The sequence below is a fragment of the Bradysia coprophila genome, assembly GCF_014529535.1.
Source record: "Bradysia coprophila strain Holo2 chromosome X unlocalized genomic scaffold, BU_Bcop_v1 contig_12, whole genome shotgun sequence".
Taxonomy (NCBI): domain Eukaryota; kingdom Metazoa; phylum Arthropoda; class Insecta; order Diptera; family Sciaridae; genus Bradysia; species Bradysia coprophila.
Genome location: NW_023503293.1, coordinates 2,003,677 through 2,016,743, shown reverse-complemented (window position 1 = coordinate 2,016,743; position 13,067 = coordinate 2,003,677). Strand labels below are relative to the sequence as shown.

The window sequence follows — 13,067 nt, the reverse complement described above, 5'->3', positions numbered from 1 at the left end:
ACCTCTGTTGGGTAGGAGGTACTTCTACAAATTGGCCACACGATTTGGAGTTTCACTAGGAGTAAATTGATTTTTCCTTATACAAGTTGTCTAGAATTTAAATCGCTCCGCTTTCTCCACGAACGTTTACACTCAGATATTTACTCACTCACACATTCATATTCGTGCACTCACTTACTAGACCATGGTTGTAATATACTATTACATACAAAGATGCTTCACGAGAACATGTAATAGTAGATTACATTGGATTCTGCGGAGGTAGTTCATTACATGAGGGATTCCGAGTGTAATGAACTACCAAACGGCAACCAATATATGCTGTTTTATTGCCTTCACCCGGAATAGGCAATAAAGACGATTTTTACAAACTGATCTTCCAAAAAATTTTCCAGTGTTCGCTTGCCCTCTCCTCCCAAAGACCTCGAGCACCATTGGAATGGCCCCTCTATTTAAATTCAATTATAATATATTAAAATCATGGTAGAATTGAGTAATATGTACAATGTACATACATTGAATATGATTGTATACATACATATATGTCGGTTCGTGTCGTTCGTGTCCATCAATTAATGTTAATTTCTCAAAATAGCTTAGCTCGTAGATTCATTAATTCATCACTAATCACAGCTAAACTTATCTTCATAATGCAGCAGTATTAAGCACGTATACTAATTAAATGAATGTTCGTTAACCCGTCATTCATGACAAATTTAACTGAACATTAATAATAATCAAGCATGGTTTTCCCTCACATTTCCAGCCCATTTCACATTAATTTACTACCAGTTTGGATTTTTAGTTTGTTTCGACCTATGGTGAGTTTACTGCATGAGACCGAAGGAGTTTTTTGTGTGTAGCGAATTTTATAGAAATGTCGAATCTTTTCAGAAAATTTGTTGCAATCTTGCGTTGAATAAACAAATATACAAATCACAGAAGGATAAACCAGCTTTTGAGTTCTATTTCACAGTCAACGGAAAAAGTTGAAAATCACTGTACGAATTGCATGCGTTTGGGCCTATGACAAAGAGTTTTAGCTATGGAGTGAAAATATTTATCGTTATCGTTGAATACATTCTCCCTCCATATAAGAGCGCTAATGTGGGATGGGAGTTCTAATCAAAAACTGATACAATTCAGACACATTTTTTATTTTACTTTGTTTACCTAGGGGTCATTTATAAATAACGTCTTATTACTTCGGCTATTTCTTACACCCATTCGTCTCACGACGAAAACTCAAGAAAAATTTGGAAAATCTTGAACGTGGAGATAGCGGAGTTCTTGACGCAGTTACATAAAAAAGACAAATCACTCCAGTGAGGTGAATGATTTCTGGTATTTTAGGGTATGATGAGTGTATTCCAATGCTTGGATTTGGGGTTCAAGTGCGGATTTCTCTGGCATTTCTTAACTTCTATCAATAGTTCCTAGATAGTTCCTAGATTTTGGGATTCGAGGTGATTTCTCTAGCATTTCTCGACTCCCAATGATTTTATGCGATTTTAGGATTCGATGTCATTTCTGATCAACAGGAGAGCGACAATCTGTCCTTGCTGAAGGAATACAATGATGTCAGAAAAATAGACTACATCGAGGCGAATTACATCAAAAAGTATAGAAACAAAAAGCTAAAGAATTAAAACATGGGCAAAGCATAACCATTGTTGGTCTTACTCAATCCAGGAATGATAAAATAAATGAATTTAAAAAAATCCAGTGAAAGAGAAAGAGACAGAGACGAACGAGAATGTTGTTGTACAGGCAGTATGATTCTTAGTAGAATTTGCGAGTGCGTTCGTTTTCATTGAATTTGTTTGTCTAGTCAAGATTGTTCTAGTAATTTCTTTTTTGTCAATATATAGTATGAAAGATTGCCTGTAGATCTTAGTTTTGAGAAGACATCAATATGATAATGATAGTTGATCGAAACTTGTATAGTTGGACCATAATAAATTTTGGTTCAATTTAAAAAGGCTCTACTTTTCATCTTTTTATCCCAAGTCATGTTAAATACTATTGTCTTTTACTATTCGATCCTAGCCTTTGACGAGGACTTATAAAATCGTCTCCTTTTTTATACAGCAATGTGATCACTGCATTTTCCCACGCTTCGCCCACTTCTTCCCATTGTAGACATTGATTAAACAAAATCGTTATTGCACCCAACAATGAGCCGCCACTTAGTTTAATGGCATTCACTGGAATACCATCTTTACCGGGAAAAACAAAATCGTTTACTTCATCAATAGTTCCGTCAGACATATCTTCCGATCCTACGTTTCTGGGTCTATCTTCAGTCGTATTTAATATCGCATTTCGACCGTTCCACCGCCTCCGCAATTTTTAAATCAGCGCCCGACTCATACAATCAATCAGCACTTTACTTCACTCGCATTATACTGCAGTGTTAAATACGCAAATAAATACACCTTCAACGCTTGCCTTTTATCTATAAATTATCCTTTTTTCCACGAAAATAAAAAAAATAAAAAAAATGGTCATCAATCGGTTGATGATTGTGGTCTAGGAACACGAAATCGGTGCGTGTTTTTTCCAGCTTTTCCATGAAATATTTAAACAGTAACAAATTATATTTCATTTTAATTTAAAAATTAAATAAATATTAACAAACGAAATATTTTATCCATTCATTTATTGAACACGATTGGAAACGTTACGGTCGACCAGTTTCGTTTTTATTTATTAATTCAGCAATTCACACAAACAAAATATTTCTTTATTATGAATCGTTACCATTAAAAAAAACTCATCGTAATGCTGCTGGTCCCCACTTCCTACATTGCGGCTTATAAATCTAATGATATTGAAACGTTAAAATATTATTTTCGTTCAGTTCCGATTTCAATTCTCCGACTTCAATCGTTTCTTGTTCACCATTTTCTGTTTCATATTCTGCATCTTTTAACAGACATAAAATTTTATTATTTTCCATTTTTTTAAGCAATCATGCACGTTTCCATTGAACAGCATAATTTCTGTGTCATAATAAATTGATGCTCGCTAAGAGTATTACATTATATTAGGTTTCATTTAACTCTCGCAATAAATGAGTAAATGAGAGAGATCGAAAATATACCATCAATGGAAGCCATACAACACAGATTCGAGTGTTTGTATATGTGAGTGTTAAAATCCCCATGGGAGCAAAAATGAAATGGTTTTGGTTCTCCATAAGTATATATGGCATCATTCATAAAAGACGTCCGACTTCCAACCAATTCCTGCGAGGTTTTAGCCTTTTCGTAGAGTCAAAACTGACTCGTTATATAGCACGCAAGAAACCATGTAGTATTTTAGTGTTTTCATTATTACTATCGCCCAAAGTAACATTGTGTCGACCGACCCATCTTGAAAAAAGTAATGTCTTTTATGAATGAGACGAACACGAACAACCGTCAAGTAGAACGTTCAAGACGAAGAATAGTATATTATGTCATTAGGGCCAAAATGAGGTGTTTTCGACCCAGGTGAATACGTCCAAGAATGTCTGAGTATCTATTCACCACAGTGGTCAAAAATTACACCTTCTTGGACCGAGTAACATAATAAAATTTGATATAACAAACAAACTTTTGACACAACTGGGATGAAAAAGTGGGAAAAGTGGTTTCCGTTTTGGCTACTGATGAGAGGATGTGATGTCTTTGAATATAAATGATTTTTCGGCAATTCTTTGTGCATTATGTATAGAGAGCTAACACTTTGAAATTTCAGTTCTCTTTTACACATGCACTCATTCCAGTATAGTTTTCAATTGTAAATAAACAGATGGGCCATTCCACACAAAATCAATATTATCCTTCGCCTTTCGAGTATTTTTTCGGTAAAAAAAATTGATAATTGTTTTCGATATTTTTCAATGATGTGACGAAGGTCATAAAGACTGTTTTAAAATCCAACATAAAAAATAATTACTCAATGCTCCAAAATAGCGGGGGAAGTCAAGTTCCCGGAACAGTGTTTTTGTTTTGCCTGTTTCTTACTAGTTTTTCTGGCATATATCTGAATGTTTTTGCTCAAAAATCGTGTGCGATGTGTCAAAAGAAAGGTAATGATGAGGCGAATCAGAATATTTTTGTTTTAGAAAAATCTGGTTGGTCGTTCCGTAGCTATTGGCGAGAGAAAGCAAGCGAAGCAGTGGTGTGCGATATGTCAAATGGAAGGTATTGGCGAAACAAAATATTTAGAATTTTATAGAATATCGGGTTTGACGATAAATCAAGCAAAACTCCATATTTTCCTACTTTTTCTGTTTTCCCGCAACTACATAAATTTGATAGCATTCATTTTCAATTAATTTTTTATTTCTCTTAAATTTAACTGAGTAAAACAATTTACACCACAAAAATAATATGTTTTTTAGATCTTCAACTCTTTAACTTAATGTTAGTGAGTTTTCAACAAAGGGTTAGTGATTTTAACATAAAATGATCATCTTTTAGTGGATGACTTCGAAATTAGTTAGCTAATTTAATCCATCTTAATGCTAAAAGTTGGTTAGTTACGACTTAAAAATTAAAAATAAAATTTTTGAAAAGAAACAAAAGATCGATCGGAAATTATAATCTAACTTTAAGAGATTCCATTCTTTGGATGATACGACGACGCAGTTCAGTGTACCTAGAAATTGAAGAAAAATAAATTTTAAATTTTCGGTGCACTTCCACAAAACACTATACTGATGAGAGGTGATTTGGAATTTAGGGTAAAATAAAAAATAAAAAGAAAATGCTGCCGTGATTCACCCAGATCTTCCCAGAAATCGATACGATATGTCGGTTCAACGCTGCTATATAACAAGAAAAAAAAGAAGGAAACCGTCGATTTAACTGACTGATAGTCAATGAACAATAATTAAAACAACACACACCGTCAACGAGCTTTCCGCCTAACTGACTGAATGACAACTTATACTATGCACTTAGTACAACGGTAGAACAAGAGATGTCGCCCGTTGAAACTATCTCAACCGCAAACCAATGAACCGATTCAATCACATGTTGTGATTGTGGACTCATCTTATTGAGAGAATCGTTCTGTTGCGATTAAAACTCAATAATTCAATGCGAGCCCTCGGTCAACACACTGCGTTAATGAGTTGTTCCGAAAATTCGATGATTTACTTGGACCTAATTCTTTTTAATTTAATTCCAGTTTTGTTTTTTGAAACGCAGTAAATATTCGTAAATCATGATTCGATGTTTGATTAACATGTAGGTCACTGATAGCATTATGCTTAGTCGTTATCAAACATGACCTAATAAGTCTTCCATCAGTCTTCATCATTAGTCCGAATTAATTTTTTTTTATACATTTGGGTCGGACCAATATGTTCAGCTCTTATGACTGCCTCGAATTTGGGTCGGACCCAAATGTTCTTCAGTTTTGAGTTTTATACATTTGGGTCGGACCAATATGTTCGGTAATTATGACTGCCTCGAATATTGGTCGGACCCAAATGTTCTTCAGTTTTGAGTTTTATACATTTGGGTCGGACCAATATGTTCAGCTCTTATGACTGCCTCGAATTTGGGTCGGACCCAAATGTTCTTCAGTTTTGAGTTTTATATATTTGGGTCGGACCAATATGTTCAGCTCTTATGACTGCCTCGAATTTGGGTCGGACCCAAATAAAACTCAAAACTGAAGAACGTTTGGGTCCGACCAATATTCGAGGCAGTCATAATTACCGAACATATTGGTCCGACCCAAATGTATAAAACTCAAAACTGAAGAACATTTGGGTCCGACCCAAATTCAAGGCAGTCATAAGTACTGAACATATTGGTCCGACCCAAATGTATAAAACTCAAAACTGAAGAACATTTGGGTCCGACCCAAATTCGAGGCAGTCATAAGAGCTGAACATATTGGGCCGACCCAAATGTATAAAACTCAAAACTGAAGAACATTTGGTTCCGACCAATATTCGAGGCAGTCATAATTACCGAACATATTGGTCCGACCCAAATGTATAAAACTCAAAACTGAAGAACATTTGGGTCCGACCCAAATTCAAGGCAGTCATAAGTACTGAACATATTGGTCCGACCCAAATGTATAAAACTCAAAACTGAAGAACATTTGGGTCCGACCCAAATTCGAGGCAGTCATAAGAGCTGAACATATTGGGCCGACCCAAATGTATAAAACTCAAAACTGAAGAACATTTGGTTCCGACCAATATTCGAGGCAGTCATAAGAGCTGAACATATTGGGCCGACCCAAATGTAAACAATTTAAAGTTAAGGAACATTTGGGTCCTACCCAAATTCGAGGCCGGCATAAGTACATAATAGCAATAGCATAACTCTTTATATAATATGATTTGTTATGTACAGTGTACACACATACACATACATCTTATGTACTTATAAGCATATTTGTTACTAGTCATAATTTTGGCGTTGGGCTAACTTCAGCCCGATGCCATTTTTCACATAATTCGTCCCTGAGCGACCCCTAAATCGATTCGGATCGAGTCGGTCTCATAGACACTTATCAGGGGACCATATAGAATGATTTTCTGCCCTGTGCTCCAAACATTTTGGCACTTTATTTTTTCCATACAATTTTGGACACCTATATCTTTTGACTACACTGTCGCTTTCCTGGTGTATTTGAATAGATGCCAGATGAAATCTCCAACACAGTTACAGTCAACAATATTGGATTACGATTACGTTCGATGCTGCGAAAGTAATTCACTGCATGATGGAAAAAATTTGTGATACGAGCAAGTGTGCCTAGAACGTAGCCTCAAGGAACCACCGACTTTTCCACACAAAAAAATCATGAAAATGTAGAAAAGTGAGAAATTCAAACACCACTGCTACTCCGTAACTCTAACCCACGCTAGACATTCCAAAAATTGGATTAACACCAAAATCAAAAACTCAAGAGTTTCACTCCTACTTATAGGAGAAGAAACATTAGAAGACTAATTTCCATCCTCACGAGGCACTACTGCCTGAACAAACATTTAAACACATTGGACCATACAAATAGTGAGCCATGCGCAAACTGTGGATACATGGAAATAGCAAATAGTTAAAGACTTCTTTTGCTAATATCTAGCCTACATAATAGCCAGAGCTAAAAGCTTAGGTGTGTATTTTCTTTCGCACAACATCATCTGTAACCTCCCGCCCAGCATAAGATTGCCTCCATTGTACAGTAGGGCTGTAATATGGATAAAGGTTCGAGACTGGCGTATTAAAAAAAAATTGTTATCATCCCTAGATGTCAAAAATCGATTTTATTTTATTTTAATTTTTAACTTGCGACAAATCATAGAAGCTAAATTTTCCTCTACTACCTATTTTGACCTCTAACAAAAAATTTCTTTGAGATTTTTGTGAGCTGTATTAGTCTTATTCGGCTAATTGGAGTCCAATTTTACAGAAAAAAAATGTAATCCGGAAGTTCACTCAATTCTCTCAATTGAGCCATTTGGCCCCAATTTTAGGCCAAACAAACCCTCACGACACAAACGTTTTTCAGATGATTTTCAAAAACTTTTCTATTCCCAAGAATTTAAGCCAACTTGAGCAAAAATTGAATAATTTTCCAGATGAATTTACGAATTTTCAAGTGCAAGATCCAATCAATTTTTCATAGTCTTTGACGACTCACGAAAAAGACTTTTCTGACAAACTTCTTCCGGATTTAATTTTTTTTCTGCTGCGTTGGACTTCAATTAGTAGAATAGGACTGACACAACTAGCAAAAATCTCAAAGAAATTTTTTGGTAGAGGTCGAAATAGGTGGGAGGCAGAAAACTCGAAAACTTAGCTTCAAGGCCCTTGATTCTAGGGACGAAAATCATTTTTTGTCGACTAAGCCAGTCTCAATCCTTTATGTATCGCACACCTTTAGTGCGTAATTCTCTACGCCGGTAGTTTCGACAATTGCCTCGCTTAAATCATGTAAAATGGTCGCAAAAAAGGACCTTTTTAACAATCAATTGCACTTTCTGATATGAAGTTGAAGAAATTGACGGAAAATTTGAGATGGACAACCCCAACTGGCTATTCAGATCATACAAATATTGGTAATTTTACGTAATATACCGAACCGAGGGTATTACCAAGAAAAATACGGGTAATTTCCTTGATAATTTCCCATCTCTGGGTGGGGATATCCGTTTTAAGCAGGATTCCCATTTTTTAATTTTCAAATAGGGGACTAATCGACATCAAAAAAGAGGATGCCTTTACCTTCAAAGAGAGTGGTGAAACATTCATACTGAGAGTCAAGCATTCAATCAAATGTTACCCGAATATTGTCTCCGTTTTACGCTACAATCTTTTTGATTGTAAAGATTGGTTAAGCCTCTATCAGGTGCGAGATATGACTTTTTGAAGTTCATCAAAAATATCCGGTCTTTCTTTGGCTGAAACATTCTTTCTGTTATTTTCGAACCATGGTCGAGGACATGTATGATATCTGTGCTTGCCCCGCATCTCCAGAATAGTACCTATCCAATGAATATGTAGCCCAATGATGCATAGTCTAACCTTCATAAAACTGGCCACTAAGCGAATATAAGAACTAAACGACTGCGGTTTAGGCTATTGGTACCCAGGGCTATCTGGGCATATAAAAAAGCTCCAACGGAATCTGGTCCACTTTCAAAAATAAAATCTCTTAGAGCGATTAAAGAAATTGATACCATTGTTACCATTCTTGCCCTGTGAACCTTTTGGTGCACTTCGATAAGAAACATTTGGATCTTAAACAGAACGACAGCTCTAATTAGAATGTCATGTCACGATAAGCTACTTACTTGTCTTTCACTTTCAGCACCTCGCGATTCAATTCGTCATCGTATCTATCTAAAATTGACTTACATTCGAGCTCAGACAGATTCAAAAATTGAGCAACCTCACAACTGGAACAGAAAGTAAAATCAAAATTTAGTCCAAGCCATTCAAAACAATGACACGATTCCGTCAACGTACCTAATTTCAGTAGTCACTTGTGAATCAGTTAAGAACAATCGAGCAACATCCTCGTGTGGACCCAGCATGATACGCTGGATCAATGGAAAATCGTCATCTTTCAACCGTCTCTGTTCGCCGTTATCACGCACGATGAAAAGGGCGAAATTTTTCGGATGGCTTTCGACTTTGTACTTTTCCAGCAGCAAGTTTATCACGTCCTGTGTGCTAACCAACGACGTGACCCAAACGCTCATCTGTGAACCGTATGGTGGAGTGAAAAATGACGTTTCTCGGTTGTAGTAGTGACCATTTATTGAGCAGCGACGCTTTAACTTAGTTCTGGATCTGTAGGAGAAAAGAACGTATTCGTTTCAATATCCCCGCATAGAAGATCATTTCGTCCATTCAAACCTCTTATTCCCCGATCGACGTTTAATTGCGGTGGACCCAGTTTTTGGCTTTCTCAGCACCACACCATCTTCGCTATTGTCGTTGTAGATATTGTCTTCCGAATTCATTGATGATGAATCAACAGTGCTGCTTCCATTCATTTCCGAATTCGGACTTTTGACGTTGAAGTCGCCGTAACAGTCCATTCGAATGTTTAATCGATTTTTTCGCATAGTAGCCGGCTTCAACGTTTCGCTGTTGTCCTCGCTATCGAAATACGAATTCTCACACCAATCGGGTCCCGATTTCGAACGATTTATGAGCGGAATTTTCCCGTTCTCCGACTCCGAATGCACGATCCACGACGATGCCGAACCGCATTTGCGCAGCTGATGGCTCGACTGAGACGAATCGCTCCGGTTGTTCAAATTGAACGTATCGTTTATCTTCAACGGGTCGATCGAGCTCATCGATTGATTGCTGGGATAAACGCGAAGGCTTTGTTCACCGCCGTAACTTTTGCTCATTACATTGTCGCCGTAGAATTTCAAGGAGTCATTGATCCGAGACGGATCGATCGGTTGATTGTGCTTCAGTGTGTCGGCGCTGACATTTTGCAATTCAAACGAATTGGCCATGTACTCTTTGTGGATTTGCTTTTTGAATTCGTCAAAGTCGGTATTTTTCAACGAATTGCAAGGCGTGACAAACTCTTCGCTCGAATTGACTGGGGTCGTTGACGGTTGCGTTGAATTGGAAAACGATTGGAAGTCCAACGTAACTGTCTTCGATGATTCGGTTTCTTGTTCCATGCTCGATTGTGATGGCAATGGTGATGGCATCGTTTGGTATCTGACAAACGGATGAAAAGTATTGCATTAGAAGCTTATTGAGCATAGTACGGCGTAAGAACTACGATTGGATATAAGGGACGACACTCACCTGGTTTGAGCATTTTCATCGAATTGTTTTACTTGCAACAAATCATCAATATCGTCCCATTCCAATTGCTTTACATCCAGTTTCGACGGTAAAGTCAATGATTTATGTTCCGGCGACACTTCTTTCGACGAACTCGATGAACCCGGTGAAGGCAGGTCACTTGAAACACTGACTGAATCGTACGAAATGCTCTCCGTTAGTGAAATATCGGTTGCATCGCCATCCATTAAACTGGATGTGCTTATGTCGATCCCAGTATCGTTTCCATCGGCATTCTCTTTGTCGTATAAAAATGGACTCTGCCAAAATAACAAAAAAAAGGTTTCTTCAAAATAGAGAAATTGGTGTTTTGGGTGCATGCACAGCCCATGAAAATAAATTTACATTTTCTGAATCCACTTCGCTGGAACTAACGTATCTGCAAGAATTCCGTTTCCGTACAGTGATAACAGTCCGTTGATCGTCGTCCTCTTTCAAATGAATCATTCCCTGTACACCCCAATAGACACGTAGTGCTCCCTCGAGCACAAGTCGGTCATTGACCTCTCTCGACCGGATTTCATGGCTTCTGTTATTAAAAAACTGATTGTACACTTTCAGCTTCGACTCTAAGTGGTCGCGAGGTAGAGCTGGACTGCCCGATGGTCGGGGCGAGCCCTTGACGCCGAAGCTTTTGTGCGATTCTACTCTGGTGCCGTGACCAAATAGTTGAGGACCGAACAGAGCTCCGTAACAAGGCACATTACAGTACGGTACGCCTTTGTGCTGGAAAATAATGAATCAATTTAGTAATCAAAAGATGTCCGTTTTTCTTCGGACGTTCTACCTCGGCATGTAGGCCTGGATCAAGACGTTTGCCACATTCCTCTGTAAAACAAAAAAAATAATGATTTTGGGTAGAGCGAAAAAATGGTTTTTTGAGATGGTTTTTCACATACCACAGCGCAGACACTCCGGATGCCAGTCGTAGCCGAGTGATTGTTTTCGTTCAGCTAAAAATAATTTCAATTGTCTTTAATACGCCTTTATGTTAACAGCAGATTCGAATCAATGGACACATCAGAAAAACGTAAATCTGAATGTTTGTTTACAGATTAAGCAGAGATTAAAAACCGGACTAATGAAAAGTGATAAAGCACGAAACGAAGTCACTGCGTTTTTTCTAAGGCAACGATTCTGATTCTGATTAGGTCGATTGGTTGGACACGACGGACAGAAAGGTATACTAAAAACAGAGTGAGTGCGCGATTCTTCCTTAAGTGCCCAAAATAAGATACAATTTCAGTGCTCTGTGTAAACAAAGAAATAAGGGCGTACAAACTAAATTACTTACCGAAATACACTGGCTTTCCGCACTTGTGACAATTCCACATATCTCTAAAAAAAATTTACGGACTATCAGAAGGAACACATTTCGTTTTCGAGTGACAATTTACGGGGCGAGTAATAAAAATGTTGAGCGACCATTAAAAAAATGCACGACCTCTCATATCATAATAAAGAATGTCACTTTTTGAAAATAATAGTTGTGATGAGTTGCCGCTTTTTGTTTCATTTTTCGGTTGCTCACTTTCGTTGGCGCCATTTTTGAATTGATTCTTTTCAAGACTTTTATTTTGTCGTGATTTTCATAAAAAATATTGTTTTCATGGCAATCATTTGTTGTCATCTTTGTCATATCACAATGGCCTAAAACTGAGGGGTTAAATCTGATCATTATGAGATTTTTACGCTCAACATACTTACAACCATTAGTTCCATTCAAATATGAATTACAAATAGAATAAGCACCAGCTGGTGTACAAACAAAAATACTTTGTATCGTAAACAATTCAAAGACAACCTACACACAGTGCATTTCTACGTTAACGTCATCTATGCGAGCACATCAATGAATGTACAAACCAGATATGGGCTGTTCATACAAACCAGAGGACATCAATTAACGTCAACACAAGGTATGGTCGAATGTCAAACTTTGCATATAGCGGAGGACATATCGATTTCATGTAAACTCAGTTTGTTTACATGAAATCGATATGTCCTCTGCTACATACAAAGTTTGACATTCGACCATACCTTGTGTTGACGTTCATTGGAGCACATGACGTCATGAATTCGTCACGGAATAAAGCGTTTCTCTAGATAAATGTTAAGAATGTGTTTCGATTTTTTATCATACAAGAAGTGTGTGTTAGTAGATCAGCTTGGTGATATTCAGCTGGTACTTATTCTGCACATCCAAATCTTTTAGTAATTGTAGTCATTTAATTAAAGGATGTTCAATGGAATTATTCGTATTGTCGATAAATTCTCCATACAAAATCTTCAGTTTATCTAAACGGAATTTACTCCACCTATTAGTTAATGTTAGAACTGATCCAGCAACCAATTACGAAATAATTGCAACTGTTTTAAGGGTAAATTGCAAAAAAATATTTATCTACCTAGATGAAATAATAACAGTGAAAAAGTGCTATTTTTTCGCCGTCGGTAGATAAAATAGCGTATTCACCTCTGTCTAAATGTTTCGCCTTCGGCTCATGCAATAACTCTCCAAGTGTCTAAATAAACATGTGGGCAGAGGTGAATAATCTACTATTATCTGTCTACAACAATAATTTCCTACTCATCCCACTAGAGCATTTTTGTTTATCTCGGTATATATGTTCACAGCAAATAGATCAATGTATGCATGTCTTGCCAAAATTATTATCTTGACGCGTAGTCATTACGGTTCTCGTCTTCGGCTCGACCAGC

At 37.1% G+C, this 13,067-nt stretch overlaps 1 protein-coding gene across 1 annotated transcript; it reads right to left on the bottom strand.

Annotated features, from left to right (window-relative positions):
* Positions 1–4,312: 4,312 nt before the first annotated feature.
* On the bottom strand, positions 4,313–11,816 carry LOC119067584. The gene is made up of 9 exons (XM_037170679.1): positions 11,641–11,816; positions 11,246–11,299; positions 11,134–11,174; positions 10,692–11,072; positions 10,308–10,606; positions 9,387–10,217; positions 8,994–9,320; positions 8,819–8,923; positions 4,313–4,650 (listed from the first exon to the last, which is right to left on the bottom strand). The coding sequence occupies exons 1-9, from the start codon at positions 11,678–11,680 to the stop codon at positions 4,590–4,592; spliced, it is 2,139 nt and encodes a 712-aa protein (XP_037026574.1). The 5' UTR covers positions 11,681–11,816; the 3' UTR covers positions 4,313–4,589.
* Positions 11,817–13,067: the final 1,251 nt, after the last annotated feature.